This window comes from Drosophila suzukii, chromosome 3 (genome assembly GCF_043229965.1).
Source record: "Drosophila suzukii chromosome 3, CBGP_Dsuzu_IsoJpt1.0, whole genome shotgun sequence".
Taxonomy (NCBI): domain Eukaryota; kingdom Metazoa; phylum Arthropoda; class Insecta; order Diptera; family Drosophilidae; genus Drosophila; species Drosophila suzukii.
Genome location: NC_092082.1, coordinates 79742693 through 79754524, shown reverse-complemented (window position 1 = coordinate 79754524; position 11832 = coordinate 79742693). Strand labels below are relative to the sequence as shown.

Here is an 11832-nt window from a genome sequence, read left to right as displayed (position 1 = left end):
CGCCCTTCAATTTTAGTGTTTTACCCGCCGCCCGACACGGTCACACCGCTCGAGAAGTAGAGAAAAAAAGAAGGCGACGAATCAAAAGTAGCAAGCAGCAAGCAAAATCGACGCCGCACGTACCGGGAGCATTTAAATAATTTTTTCTGTGGATTAATTTAACCGAAAAGGCTTCACCACAATGACTGAGCGCGAGAACAATGTGTACAAGGCAAAGCTGGCCGAACAGGCCGAGCGCTACGACGGTAAGTAGAAAAAAAAATGGTAGAAAAAACGAGTAGAGTAGGGGAAAATTTTCTCGACAGAGGAGCGCCAACGTTTTGGGGAGGGGTCGTCCGAGATTTTTTTTCTTTTTCTCTGATCCGTTGCGTCGTCGCGTGGTTGCGGAAAAGCCTCTAGCGCCGCTTTTCCACCGAAATTGCCAATTGAGAAGTGTGGCAAAGCTTCGGGACGAGGGAAAATGATGGAAATTTTCAATTTTCACTAGTATAGGTGCAGCCGAAGCGACGCAGCGTCGCGATGAGTAGTATTTCTTGCGAAAAAGAAAGATGGGAGGAGGAGGAACTCGAAGAGGTGGAAGAAGAAGCAGAGCGTCGGAAGAACGAAGAGGCGAAAAAAGAGATGAAAAGAGTGTAAAACCTGATTTTTACCGGCAAAAATTCGCGTGGTTTTCGCAAAAAGAGAAAGAAACGGAATTGCGTATTATAATTTACAGCAAATAGTTCGGTTTTTTTTTGGAAATAGTATTAGTGCTTTTAGAGGGGGGAAATTTTGTGTATTTAGCGTTGCGAGCGAGGGCTGCGCGGCGGCCAACATTTCATTTTCTTCCTTGGTTGCTAAGGGCTGTTTGTAGTTGTTTCCAGCTATATTTTTTCTTTAGTGGCAGTTGTCAAGGCGTAACTTTCTAGAAGCGACACAGTTTTTCTTATATTAAATATATTTATTACACGCCCAAAATCGATGCGATAGCCGAGGGGAGATGTGTCTCCCCACCCCTCTTTCAGCCCCCTTTTTCACGAAATGTGCTTTTCATGCGCAGCAGCAGCAGCAGCGGCGTCGTCATCATGCCGTTGCTGCGAAAAATCGATGAATGAATCGATTGTGTCGCAGAGTTGTCGCCGGCCGCCTTCTCGCTCTTTCCTCTGCCCCTCGCCTTTCCCCACTGCCTCTCCTGTCTCTGTCTGCCAGCTATTGCTTAATTCTTTATTTATGCAAATTAGTTGCGGCTAGTTGCAAGCAGTTCTCCAGCCACTTTGGCAACCCTGTCTGATAGTGCAAAAAAAAAATATATAATCTTTCCTTTCTGTTGCTCTCGCATTACTCATGCTTTTGCGCATGTATGAATTTGTGTGTGTGTGTACGAGGGTATGCGTGTGCGGATGAGTGTTCGCCGGGCGGTTTTTATATTGTTGCTGTAGCGCTTTTGCGTATATATTTAATTAAAAATACTCCAATTAATTAAAAGGAAGCTCAAAATGCAAAGATAGACGGCGAGAGAGGGGGACGGCAAATTCGGCGTTTGCAAAAAGCGCGCGCTTAACCAATTGCCATAGGCGCTCATGCGGGGAAACGAGATAACTAGTGTGTCTGTGTGTCGGCGACGCTTGCTGCCAACACAGTGGCTGTAAAAAGTTAACAAACATTTGTTATTTCCCTCTATTTGTTGCTGCAGCTGCCGCTGCTTATGGTACAGCAACAATAATTGCAACAGTACTCTGCTACTAATTGCCTGCAAAACTGACAACATTAACGGGCGGCGGCGGCAAAGAAGTCAATCAACTATTAGCACACACAGACATACACTGGGATATTTTTGTGTCTGTATCACATGTTTGTCTTCTTATTTTCGCCTGCGTGTGACTCTCCGTCTGCGAGTGTATTGGTCTTTTGGAGCACTTGGCGTTGGCCTTGTCGCACTTGGACATTTTGGACGGTGGGGCTCATGCTGGAGCACCAATACCAATGCATTCAAAGAGAGGAGAGGAGAGCAAAGCAGTGCCGCCAGCCGGCAATGTCTGCGCCCCTAATCTGAACTTGCCTCGCCCTCCGCCCCCTGCCCCCTTTCTCAGACGCCCCTGCGCCTGCCCTCCCCCTTTTCTACACACATTAACGTCAGCCTTTAAGTGTGCTTTCTCAGGTGCTGCCCCCTCTCCGAGCGCTCTCTCCCTCTTCCTCTCTCCAAGTTCTATCTACATTTTTTTCGAGGTCGCGCGCTGCTTTTTCCGTTGATGTTCGTTCTCGTCAATGTCGTCAATATGCGAAAAAACAAAAAAGCATACATAAAGTTGATTGATGGGCGGTGGGTGGTGGGGGAGGTGAGGTAGGGAGAGGTGTGTTTTGTTTGTTGCTCGCTTTTTGCTCAAATTGCACCATTTAGGCGGTCCTCTGCCTTCGTTTCTGTTGTTGGTATTTCCTTTGTCTAATTACACATTCTGTGCTCGCTGTAACGGTATGTGCGCATGTTTTTTCAGCTGCTGCGCCCTTATGTCACACACACAGGCGCAAGACACACCCACAGGCGGCTGATAAGGGAGGGGGTGGATCAGAGGGGGAGGCGATGAGTGGGAGCCTGCTCCTGCCATTTCCTTTTGGTCCCTCTTTCGTCTTAATCTTTTATTCCAGCTCGCGTGACTTTTTTTTTTGGGTTTTTAGGGTGGTGCGTCAGTGGGTGGCCTTTTGGCGCCCAACAGGGTTGTCACATATTCATGTATTCAAATTTCCATGAATATTATTTGGAACTTAATTTCAGCCAAAAAATATGCTAAAATAGAACAAATGATTTCTTATTCATTATTTTATGTGATGTTTTTTTATCTTGGCAGTTCTAAAAATCAATATGTAATCTACTCAAGAATACAATTATGAATTCATACTCCGACAGTAAAAGTAATTCTCTATTCTCGCCAATATTTTAAGTCTTAATTGAGTTCTATTTGTTTGTATTTTAGTATCAATTGTTTTTCCCACATTCCAATTTCAATGCCTTATTCAAACATCTTTTGAGTTAAAGATTTTTTGCAACACTCCTGATATGGTAGATGCTTCTAGATGTTTCAATTGTGCGCCTATTTGACTACGCTAATGATTTATCATGCTCATGGGACATGGTCTTTATTTTTGGGACGCATTTATTGATTTTCGCCTTTCTATATGTATAATATTTAGTGACTGGGCTGACGCGCATGCCTCATAATTGGTAGTGGATTACTACTAAGCAACATGTGCTGTATACTTTTAAGGCTGGGAGGATCCCATCCCCCTCCCCCTCCCCCCATCTCCTTATCCTGCCCCAAGTTCATTTTTCTTGTTTTTTTATGCGTAACGCAACCTTGTCAGTGTTGCAAAATGCGTATGCATTTGCAATTTCAAATAGTCCGCCAATGCAAACAACAATTTTTGAAGTTCAACCGAAACCACAAAAATTCGTGAATCATGCATGTTTATTGGCAAAATTTCACAAATACGTGCTACAACAACAAGCAGACAGTCGGCAAATGTCCCGCCGTGTGTGTGTGTTTGAGTGTGTTTGTGGGAACTGTGCGGGTGTCTGAGTGCGAACTACGTCAGCAGCTGACTGGGGCAACGGGTGCGAGCGAGAGGGCGGCAAGTGCAAGTCAGCAACGGAAGCAAAAAGCTAAAAGCAGCTCTACAATTACAATATTTTTTAAGCACTGCTCTATATTGTTATCAACCAAATAAAACCTGCATCTGCTTTTCGCCAGACAGCACAGGAAAAAAGTTTCAATCTGATGATGCCATGTATCATATTGGATTTTACATATATTTGGATCGAAATTTTCAAAAATGTATCAGAATTCTGGAAAACGTTTTGTTTAGGCTTAAAAAGTTGACTGTTGTGGGTTCTTAACTCGGACTTTGATTAGCTAGCCTACAGTCATAGAATATATTTTAATCAAAAATTACTCACAATATCAAATGGATAAGAAGAACTATACCAATCTACTTATTTTTCTTTGTGGAGTTCCGAGCATGTGATTCATGACGCAGTTTTGGGATGGTGATGCAGAAAGGTGATAAAGATGCCCTAAGGAGCCAGCCGATAGGGAGGGGTGCAACAATGTGACAGAATCGGTTAAATCGGGCGTAGACGCAACACCAAGTTATGCATAAATAAGTATGTGCATGACTTATATATCATTTTGGATTGGGCGTGTCACTGATAATAGAAAGAAGGTAGACTAGTCGTGCGGGGGACAAGGACAAAGGGAAATCCCAGATATCATGCCTGTCCAGACCTTGGAGAATCGTATCTACTGCTTCTACGGAAGTTTTTTTTTTTTAGAATGTACTACATTTGGGTAAGATAAACTATCTTTAATATTTAAAAAAATCAAATTAGTAATTTATCTTAACAACATTATAAAAGATTGCTATAAAACAACTTGGAAATTTGTGTTTGTTTTGCAAAGCTTTATGATGAATCATTAAACAATTTATGTTCTAAATAAATGTTGACTAATAGGGACTGATAACTGTTTTTTAATTATTAAAAGAGAATGGAAATTTTAATTTTTTTATTAGCTGACTCATCGTTGTATACTATCTATAGATGTCTGGCAATGCCAAGAGAATAATATATAACTATGTCTTAATTGAAGCAATTCAAAACTATTAAAATATACCCAAGACTTAGGGACTGTCTATATATGAATGGGGAAAATTGGGTTGCATAGTTAAACTCCTGTACTAAAGATCCACTTTCGAACCATCTTTTTTCCCTTTATAGAAATGGTGGAGGCCATGAAGAAGGTCGCCTCCATGGACGTCGAGCTGACTGTCGAGGAGCGAAACCTGCTGTCGGTGGCGTACAAGAATGTGATCGGAGCACGCCGTGCCTCGTGGCGCATCATCACCTCGATCGAACAGAAGGAGGAGAACAAGGGAGCCGAGGAGAAGCTGGAGATGATCAAAACCTACCGGGGTCAGGTTGAGAAGGAGCTGCGCGACATCTGCTCGGATATACTGAACGTGCTCGAGAAGCATCTCATTCCATGCGCCACATCCGGCGAAAGTAAAGTATTCTACTATAAGATGAAGGGCGACTATCATCGCTACCTGGCCGAGTTCGCTACCGGTTCAGATCGCAAGGATGCGGCGGAGAACTCGCTGATTGCCTACAAGGCGGCCAGCGATATTGCCATGAACGATCTGCCCCCAACACACCCCATCCGCTTGGGCTTGGCATTGAACTTCTCGGTGAGATTTTGAATCGATGTTTCTCCTAGGACATTATACTTATACATGGTTTTCTTTTTTTGGGATCATTACAGGTGTTTTACTATGAGATACTCAACTCGCCGGACCGCGCTTGCCGATTGGCGAAAGCCGCTTTCGATGATGCCATTGCCGAGTTGGATACGCTGAGTGAAGAGAGCTACAAAGACTCGACACTCATCATGCAGCTGCTGCGGGACAACCTCACATTATGGACGTCCGATATGCAGGCAGAAGGTAAGCATAAACATACCCACTTGATCAGCTCCGTTATTAAGTTCTATATATTATACTAAGAAGTAGACCCCAACGCAGGTGATGGCGAGCCCAAAGCAGAAATCCAGGATGTTGAGGATCAGGATGTGTCGTAATTTAAGTAAACCCCCGCCCTTCCATTTAAAACACATTATATACCTTCTAAAGTAAATATAATACCATATAATATATATGCATACAACAACAACAACAAAAACAACAACACGACAGCAACATCAACAACATGGAAACAACACGGCAACAACAACCACAACATCCGCAATCAACGAACGACAACAATAGCAGACGAGTATATAAGTAGCAACAGCAGCGGCATCATCAACATAAGCAGCAACAACAACAACAAGCAAACCAGCAAGCAACAATATGTCATCAACAATAAACAACATGGAAAACAACAGCACAAAAACAGAAAAAAACCAAACAAAATGTTTGAAAATTGGGCGGCCTGGTGGGCGTGGCGCGGCTGTTGCTGCGGCATGGAATCGCAACCTAAAGAATTCGCGGCACTATTTTTTGTCGTCGTTTGGCGATGGTGGCTCCTCCACGTTAGAAACAAACTGCAACATCAACTCTACTACATTTGAAATTTTTGCATTCGAGAAACCAAGCATTATATTATATTTAAATAAATATTATATTTAATTATGAGAAGCAAAAAAACAAAACAAATAAACTTCATTTAAACCACAAAAAAAAAAACAAAAAACAAATAAGAAATTAACGAAAGTCAAAACACTTAACGAAAATTGAGAAACAATCACACACGAGTAAATCACAAAGCAAATTTCATCGAGTTGGCATGCATTAATTTTTAAACTTTAAAAAACAACAACAGCAACACGTAAAATACAACTTTAATTTTAAGCCAATAATAAACGTGAGAACGAGGAAATAAAAACGAAAAACGATTTAATAAGCGCAAACGTAAAAGTAAAACATAAAGTCGAAAATGTAAGGAAAAATACAGCAATTAATTTAAATTTAATACAAGAATAAAACGTAAAAGGAGTAAACGAAACGAAATGAGCAAACAGAATGAAAGACGCAAATAAAGCTAAAAACTATATTAAATGAGAAAAAGGAATGTTAGTTAAGCGAAATTCAAAACGAATTCTTAAGCTTAAATTTGTATGTATGTAAGTGTACTGTTCAAACACCGACACACCCACTCGCATACAATCGCACACACACACACACACACACAGAGACATACACACACCGCCCACTCGCACAGACGCCCACAATACGCATACGAACCGTTTGTTTTCTCTTAACGTTTCCTTGCTCTCTTTCACTCACTCACTCACACTCCCACACACTGGTCATTATGCATGGTCAAATTTAAACAAATCGAACGGGAATTTGGTTGATTTCTGTTTTTCGCTTTTCGTTTTGTGTTCTCCATCGCAATCGCAACAATTTTTCTCATCATCTCTTACCTTGCGCAACAAAGAAAACATATTAATAATATAGAAAAGTATTTGTAGTTGCTAAATACAAGAAACAAAAAGAATACAAAAACAAAAAAACAACGGTACATATATATATTGTATACATATATACTTGTATATTTTCTATGCCTACCACTTATGTAATTTGTAGAGATTTCGAACTTTTTCCCCTGCCCCCCCCCCCCCCCCCGAAACTAACCCATCCAGCAGCCCTTTCCAAAATCCTCTCAGCATTTAAAGAGAAAATATCCCCAATCCCTGGACAGAATCTAGAACCGCAACAGACGAGAAATATCATTTGATTTAGCTTAAATCGACTAAAACGAAATCCCCTACAAGAACAACATCAACGGCAGCATTATCTGTAGCGTGTTTGCGTGATTAGCGAAAGAAAATAGAATGACATGATGATGATGAGCAGCTACAGGAGAATTTTCGCACGAGCTTTTTCCGGGCTCTCCATTTTCTTTTTTGATAAATGAGGCGCGAAAAAAAAATGAGGGCAAACTAATAATTCGCAGTCGCTAAAAAGAAAAGGCCCGTGCAGAAAGTTAATTAAGCATAAATCAGCCGCAGCAACAACAACCGCAACATTCTTGAACGGAAGAACAACAGCAATACAAGAAACCAGCAGCTAAAACTGACATTCGTATTCATTTCAAATAAAAATCATAAAAACAAACAACAATTGGGCATCACAATTTATTGTTAATTGAGTTTCGGGCTCGTGTGTTTATGGGGTTACGAAATGGGCAGAGCCAATCAGCGAGATGTTCAATACAATAGAGCGGAAGTTTTGCTTTCTCGGACCAGACAAATGTCTTCAATAGATAGTTCAATATTCTGTTGAGTGACGCCTATCAATAATATTGAAAAAATATATTTTTTTATTTATTTGGACAGGGATTTTAGCTCTTGATATTAGTATTTTGCAGGGATTTTGTATTACAGATTTTGTATTTTTCCTACGCAGTTAAGAATAGCTTGATAATAAATAATTTTAACACTCCTTATCACTTTTTTCGGTATCTTCCGTCTAATAATTAGTAAGACACTTTTCCAGATAATTAAAAGTTGTACAAAAGGATGTAAGCTCAGAAAGCGCACTATATATGCCAAACTAAACCGGCAGTCTGTGCTTAGGCACAAAATCAAGGCAGAAAAGAAAACTACAACGCTGCTGCGTCAAATCAGAAGTGTCCACTTAAGCTCAATGTCATTTGGCCAGCACTTTCGTTGGGCCAGAAGCAACAAGAAAAAGTGGGTCTAGTGGCTATTGTTTTCTGCATGCTGATGCGCACAATGGAAAAGCCATATACATATACTTAGATATCTATATTTGAAAATCTGGACAGCAACTGAAAGAGGCAATGGTAAAGGTAGGAAAACAGCAAAGGGCAAAACTGCGGTTTAGTTGCAAAACGTAGCTCGAGTCTCGGAGATGGCACTGCAGCTGCAAATCGAGAAGCTCAAAGGTCTGGACAACTACAAGGCCTGGTCGATGACTGTGCGGGCGTATCTGGAGTCCGAGGCACTCTGGTCGGTGGTTGAGAATGGTCCCGAGAATAACGAAGAGGTGAGTGGTGGCTCCACATAAGCGTACATCAAACCCCTGCCCATGCCGCATTACGTTGCAGTCCCTGCTGAAGGACAAGCGAGCCAAGTTCTTGATCCTCTGCCTGATCGAGACCAAGTTGTGCCAATTCATGGTCAGCATCCGCACGGCCCGGGATCTGTGGAACTATTTGCGCACCCAGCACTCGTTGCGCTAAAATCAAATATATCAGTTTCAGTCGATTGTATTGCATAAATATATATAAATTACATTTCATGCGTAGTGCTGTCCCCCTAGGGCTCCGGAAGTTCAATAACCACGGGCTGATCCTCGGGGTCCTCGTCCAGCAGGCCTTCAAATACCCATCCCAGCTTTTTCTCCAGTCGCTTGCTCAGCCGCTCGGCACTGACACTTAAGCCGCCTGCATGCAGATTGACCAACAGTTCGCGTACATCTTTGTACACCGTATTGTGCGGACTGGGCACCATCAGCTCTTCGGGCAAATGGGGCAGCTGATGGGCCAGTACCTCGCTGTACTTCATGAACGCCAGTTTGTGCTTAGTCACCGCCGTTTCCGAGTGAGCCAGCAAGCCCAGAAGCTTGCGCCAGTGGGCCAGGGACTCTACGGAGTAGCCCACTAAGAAAAAAACGTAGGCCAGTTGCAGTTCCTCAATGAGTCCGTCGGCGGTGTCGAAGTTTTCGAACAACTTGTCCACAGCTTCTATGCAGTCCATGGCATGTCGAGAGACATCTGCGGGCGGGGCATCCTGAGGAACACGCTGGGGTACGTTACTAAAGCGTGGTGCAGTTCCCTCCACGGGTTTTAAGTCAGGCAGGAGTTCGCTCTCATCCAACAGGAGCCGGGCGGCGGCATTCCGGCGGCTGATGCTGCTCGTTCCCGCCGATCCCCTGGGACGCTCCGCATCCGGGCAGGACTGCAGTTCGATGTTCGTTCGTATGGTTCCCTCGGTCGGCCGACAGCGATCAACACATTGCTCTGTCACGCTGCCGGTGAGCTCCTTCCACTGGACCACGTAGCGATAGTCGTAGGGCGCCAGCATCCGCTCCAGTTGTGCCAGGTTCTTGCGGATTCGGTCGCGCTCCACCTCCGGTTCGGCAATCCGTCGTGGACGCAGTTCCTCCAGCTCGTGATCCCATTCGCGCACCACAATCTCGTTGGGATGGAAGAAGTGCACGAAGCCAACGCGTGGAGCTGCATCACCGTAGGGACCACGAGATGAGCACCACACGTAGTGGACACCCGGTGGAATCATCTTGACGCCACGGAAATCAGGTCCAATGGTGTATGCGCATAGATCTATGCCGAACTCCGTGCCCTCGGGGACACCGGCGATGACCAGGACTCCGCCGTCGGCTAGCAGGCGAAGGGCCAACTGGGGATCCATCTGCATGCTGGAGTTGTCCTTGTTCATCTTTAATATGTGTTTATTTGAAGTTATTGGGTAAAAACAAACAATTGCAAGCGCGGCTCTTTCAGATGGTTGCCGGATTTTTTGTTATCGATAAGTTTTCTGTTCTTCATCTTAAATGGTCCGGCAGCACTGGCCTTTTAAGGCGGTTAATTCAATCTTTACAATATTAATAAAAATGGTTTTATATTAAGTTAAGCCATTAATTTAAATTATATTATTATTAGAGAATTCAACCACAAATTCATAGAGGTATCCCACGGTATTTGGGGTATTGTTCTAAAACCCATTGGAAATAAGAAAATATCCAACTTGAAAGTGGGTTAAAATTGGGACCATCTTTTAAGATAAATATTTAAATGTAGATTATTAGAGAATTCAACCACAAATTCATAGAGGTATCCCACGGTATTTGGGGTATTGTTCTAAAACCCATTGGAAATAAGAAAATATCCAACTTGAAAGTGGGTTAAAATTGGGACCATCTTTTAAGATAAATATTTAAATGTAGATTATTAGAGAATTCAACCACAAATTCATAGAGGTATCCCACGTCCAAATCGGGTTCCCATTACCTAAGTTATGGAATCTGGAAGTTGAGTTTTGGGGTATTATTCTAAAACCCATTGAAAATAAAAAGATATTCAACGTGAAAATGGGTTAAAATTGGGACCATCTTTTAAGATAAATATTTAAATGTAGATTATTAGAGAATTCAACCACAAATTCATAGAGGTATCCCACGTCCAAATCGGGTTCCAATTACTAAAGTTATGGAACCTGGAAGTTGAGTTTTGGGGTATTGTTCTAAAACCCATTGGAAATAAGAAAATATCCAACATGAAAATGGGTTAAAATTTGGACTATCTTTTAAGAAAAATATTTAAATGCAGATTATTAGAGAATTCAACGGCAAACTCATAGAAGTATTCCACGTCCAAATCGGGATCCAATTACTAAAGTTATGGAACCTGGAATTTGAGTTTTGGGGTATTGTTCTAAAACCGATTGGAAATAAGAAAATATCCAACATGAAAATGGGTTAAAATTTGGACTATCTTTTAAGATAAATATTTAAATGCAGATTATTAGAGAATTCAACGGCAAACTCATAGAAGTATTCCACGTCCAAATCGGGATCCAATTACTAAAGTTATGGAACATGGAAGTTGAGTTTTGGGGTATTGTTCTAAAACCGATTGGAAATAAGAAAATATCCAACATGAAAATGGGTTAAAATTTGGACTATCTTTTAAGATAAATATTTAAATGCAGATTATTAGAGAATTCAACGGCAAACTCATAGAAGTATTCCACGTCCAAATCGGGATCCAATTACTAAAGTTATGGAACATGGAAGTTGAGTTTTGGGGTATTGTTCTAAAACCCATTGGAAATAAGAAAATATCCAACTTGAAAGTGGGTTAAAATTGGGACCATCTTTTAAGATAAATATTTAAATGTAGATTATTAGAGAATTCAACCACAAATTCATAGAGGTATCCCACGTCCAAATCGGGATCCAATTACTAAAGTTATGGAATCTGGATGTTGAGTTTTGGGGTATTGTTCTAGAACTTATTGGAAATACGAAAATATCCAACATGAAAATGGGTTAAAATTTGGACCATTTTTTAAGATAAATATTTAAATGTAGATTATTACAGAATTCAACCACAAATTCATAGAGGTATCCCACGTCCAAATCGGGTTCCAATTACTAAAGTTATGGAACCTGGAAGTTGAGTTTTGGGGTATTGTTCTAAAACCCATTGGAAATAAGAAAATATACAACATGAAAATGTGTTAACATTTGGAGTATTCAAACTATCAAAATTATCTTAAGTTCATCGTGGGTTTTACTGAATTATATTAATATTCG

The 11832-nt window shown here is 41.5% G+C and overlaps 3 protein-coding genes across 10 annotated transcripts; 2 read left to right on the top strand and 1 right to left on the bottom strand.

Annotated features, from left to right (window-relative positions):
- Positions 1 to 7: 7 nt before the first annotated feature.
- On the top strand, positions 8 to 5940 carry 14-3-3epsilon (tyrosine 3-monooxygenase/tryptophan 5-monooxygenase activation protein epsilon). 8 transcript variants are annotated; one of them, XR_010654519.2, is made up of 5 exons: positions 8 to 245; positions 4748 to 5217; positions 5292 to 5472; positions 5551 to 5657; positions 5722 to 5940. XR_010654519.2 is itself a non-coding variant. In XM_036817683.3 (4 exons), the coding sequence occupies exons 1-4, from the start codon at positions 182 to 184 to the stop codon at positions 5604 to 5606; spliced, it is 771 nt and encodes a 256-aa protein (XP_036673578.2). In that variant the 5' UTR covers positions 8 to 181; the 3' UTR covers positions 5607 to 5715. The 8 variants fall into 8 exon arrangements, 4 of the variants coding, with proteins under 4 accessions (XP_036673578.2, XP_065723049.1, XP_065723048.1 ...); XR_010654517.2 differs by having other exon boundaries at positions 5539 to 5657; XR_010654516.2 differs by having other exon boundaries at positions 5536 to 5657.
- Positions 5941 to 7141: 1201 nt separating this feature from the next.
- LOC108018595 (protein AAR2 homolog) lies at positions 7142 to 10043 on the bottom strand. The gene is made up of 2 exons (XM_065866974.2): positions 8791 to 10043; positions 7142 to 8733 (listed from the first exon to the last, which is right to left on the bottom strand). Exon 1 carries the CDS (start codon positions 9951 to 9953, stop codon positions 8814 to 8816), a length of 1140 nt encoding a protein of 379 aa, XP_065723046.2. The 5' UTR covers positions 9954 to 10043; the 3' UTR covers positions 7142 to 8733; positions 8791 to 8813.
- On the top strand, positions 8398 to 8796 carry LOC108018633 (uncharacterized). Its single transcript, XM_017086199.4, has 2 exons — positions 8398 to 8541; positions 8603 to 8796. Exons 1-2 carry the CDS (start codon positions 8407 to 8409, stop codon positions 8735 to 8737), a joined length of 270 nt encoding a protein of 89 aa, XP_016941688.1. The 5' UTR covers positions 8398 to 8406; the 3' UTR covers positions 8738 to 8796.
- Positions 10044 to 11832: the final 1789 nt, after the last annotated feature.

What these genes read in the sequence shown, in the direction of transcription:
- LOC108018633 (XM_017086199.4), top strand. Translation starts at nt 8,407, where the DNA reads ATGGCACTGCAGCTGCAAATCGAGAAGCTCAAAGGTCTGGACAACTAC. An exon ending in GTCCCGAGAATAACGAAGAG is followed by an intron (nt 8,542 to 8,602) that starts GTGAGTGGTGGC and finishes ATTACGTTGCAG; the next exon opens with TCCCTGCTGAAGGACAAGCG.
- LOC108018595 (XM_065866974.2), bottom strand. Translation starts at nt 9,953, where the DNA reads ATGAACAAGGACAACTCCAGCATGCAGATGGATCCCCAGTTGGCCCTT.
- 14-3-3epsilon (XM_065866975.2), top strand. Translation starts at nt 182, where the DNA reads ATGACTGAGCGCGAGAACAATGTGTACAAGGCAAAGCTGGCCGAACAG. An exon ending in ACAGGCCGAGCGCTACGACG is followed by an intron (nt 246 to 4,747) that starts GTAAGTAGAAAA and finishes TTCCCTTTATAG; the next exon opens with AAATGGTGGAGGCCATGAAG. An exon ending in GTCCGATATGCAGGCAGAAG is followed by an intron (nt 5,473 to 5,532) that starts GTAAGCATAAAC and finishes TATTATACTAAG; the next exon opens with AAGTAGACCCCAACGCAGGT.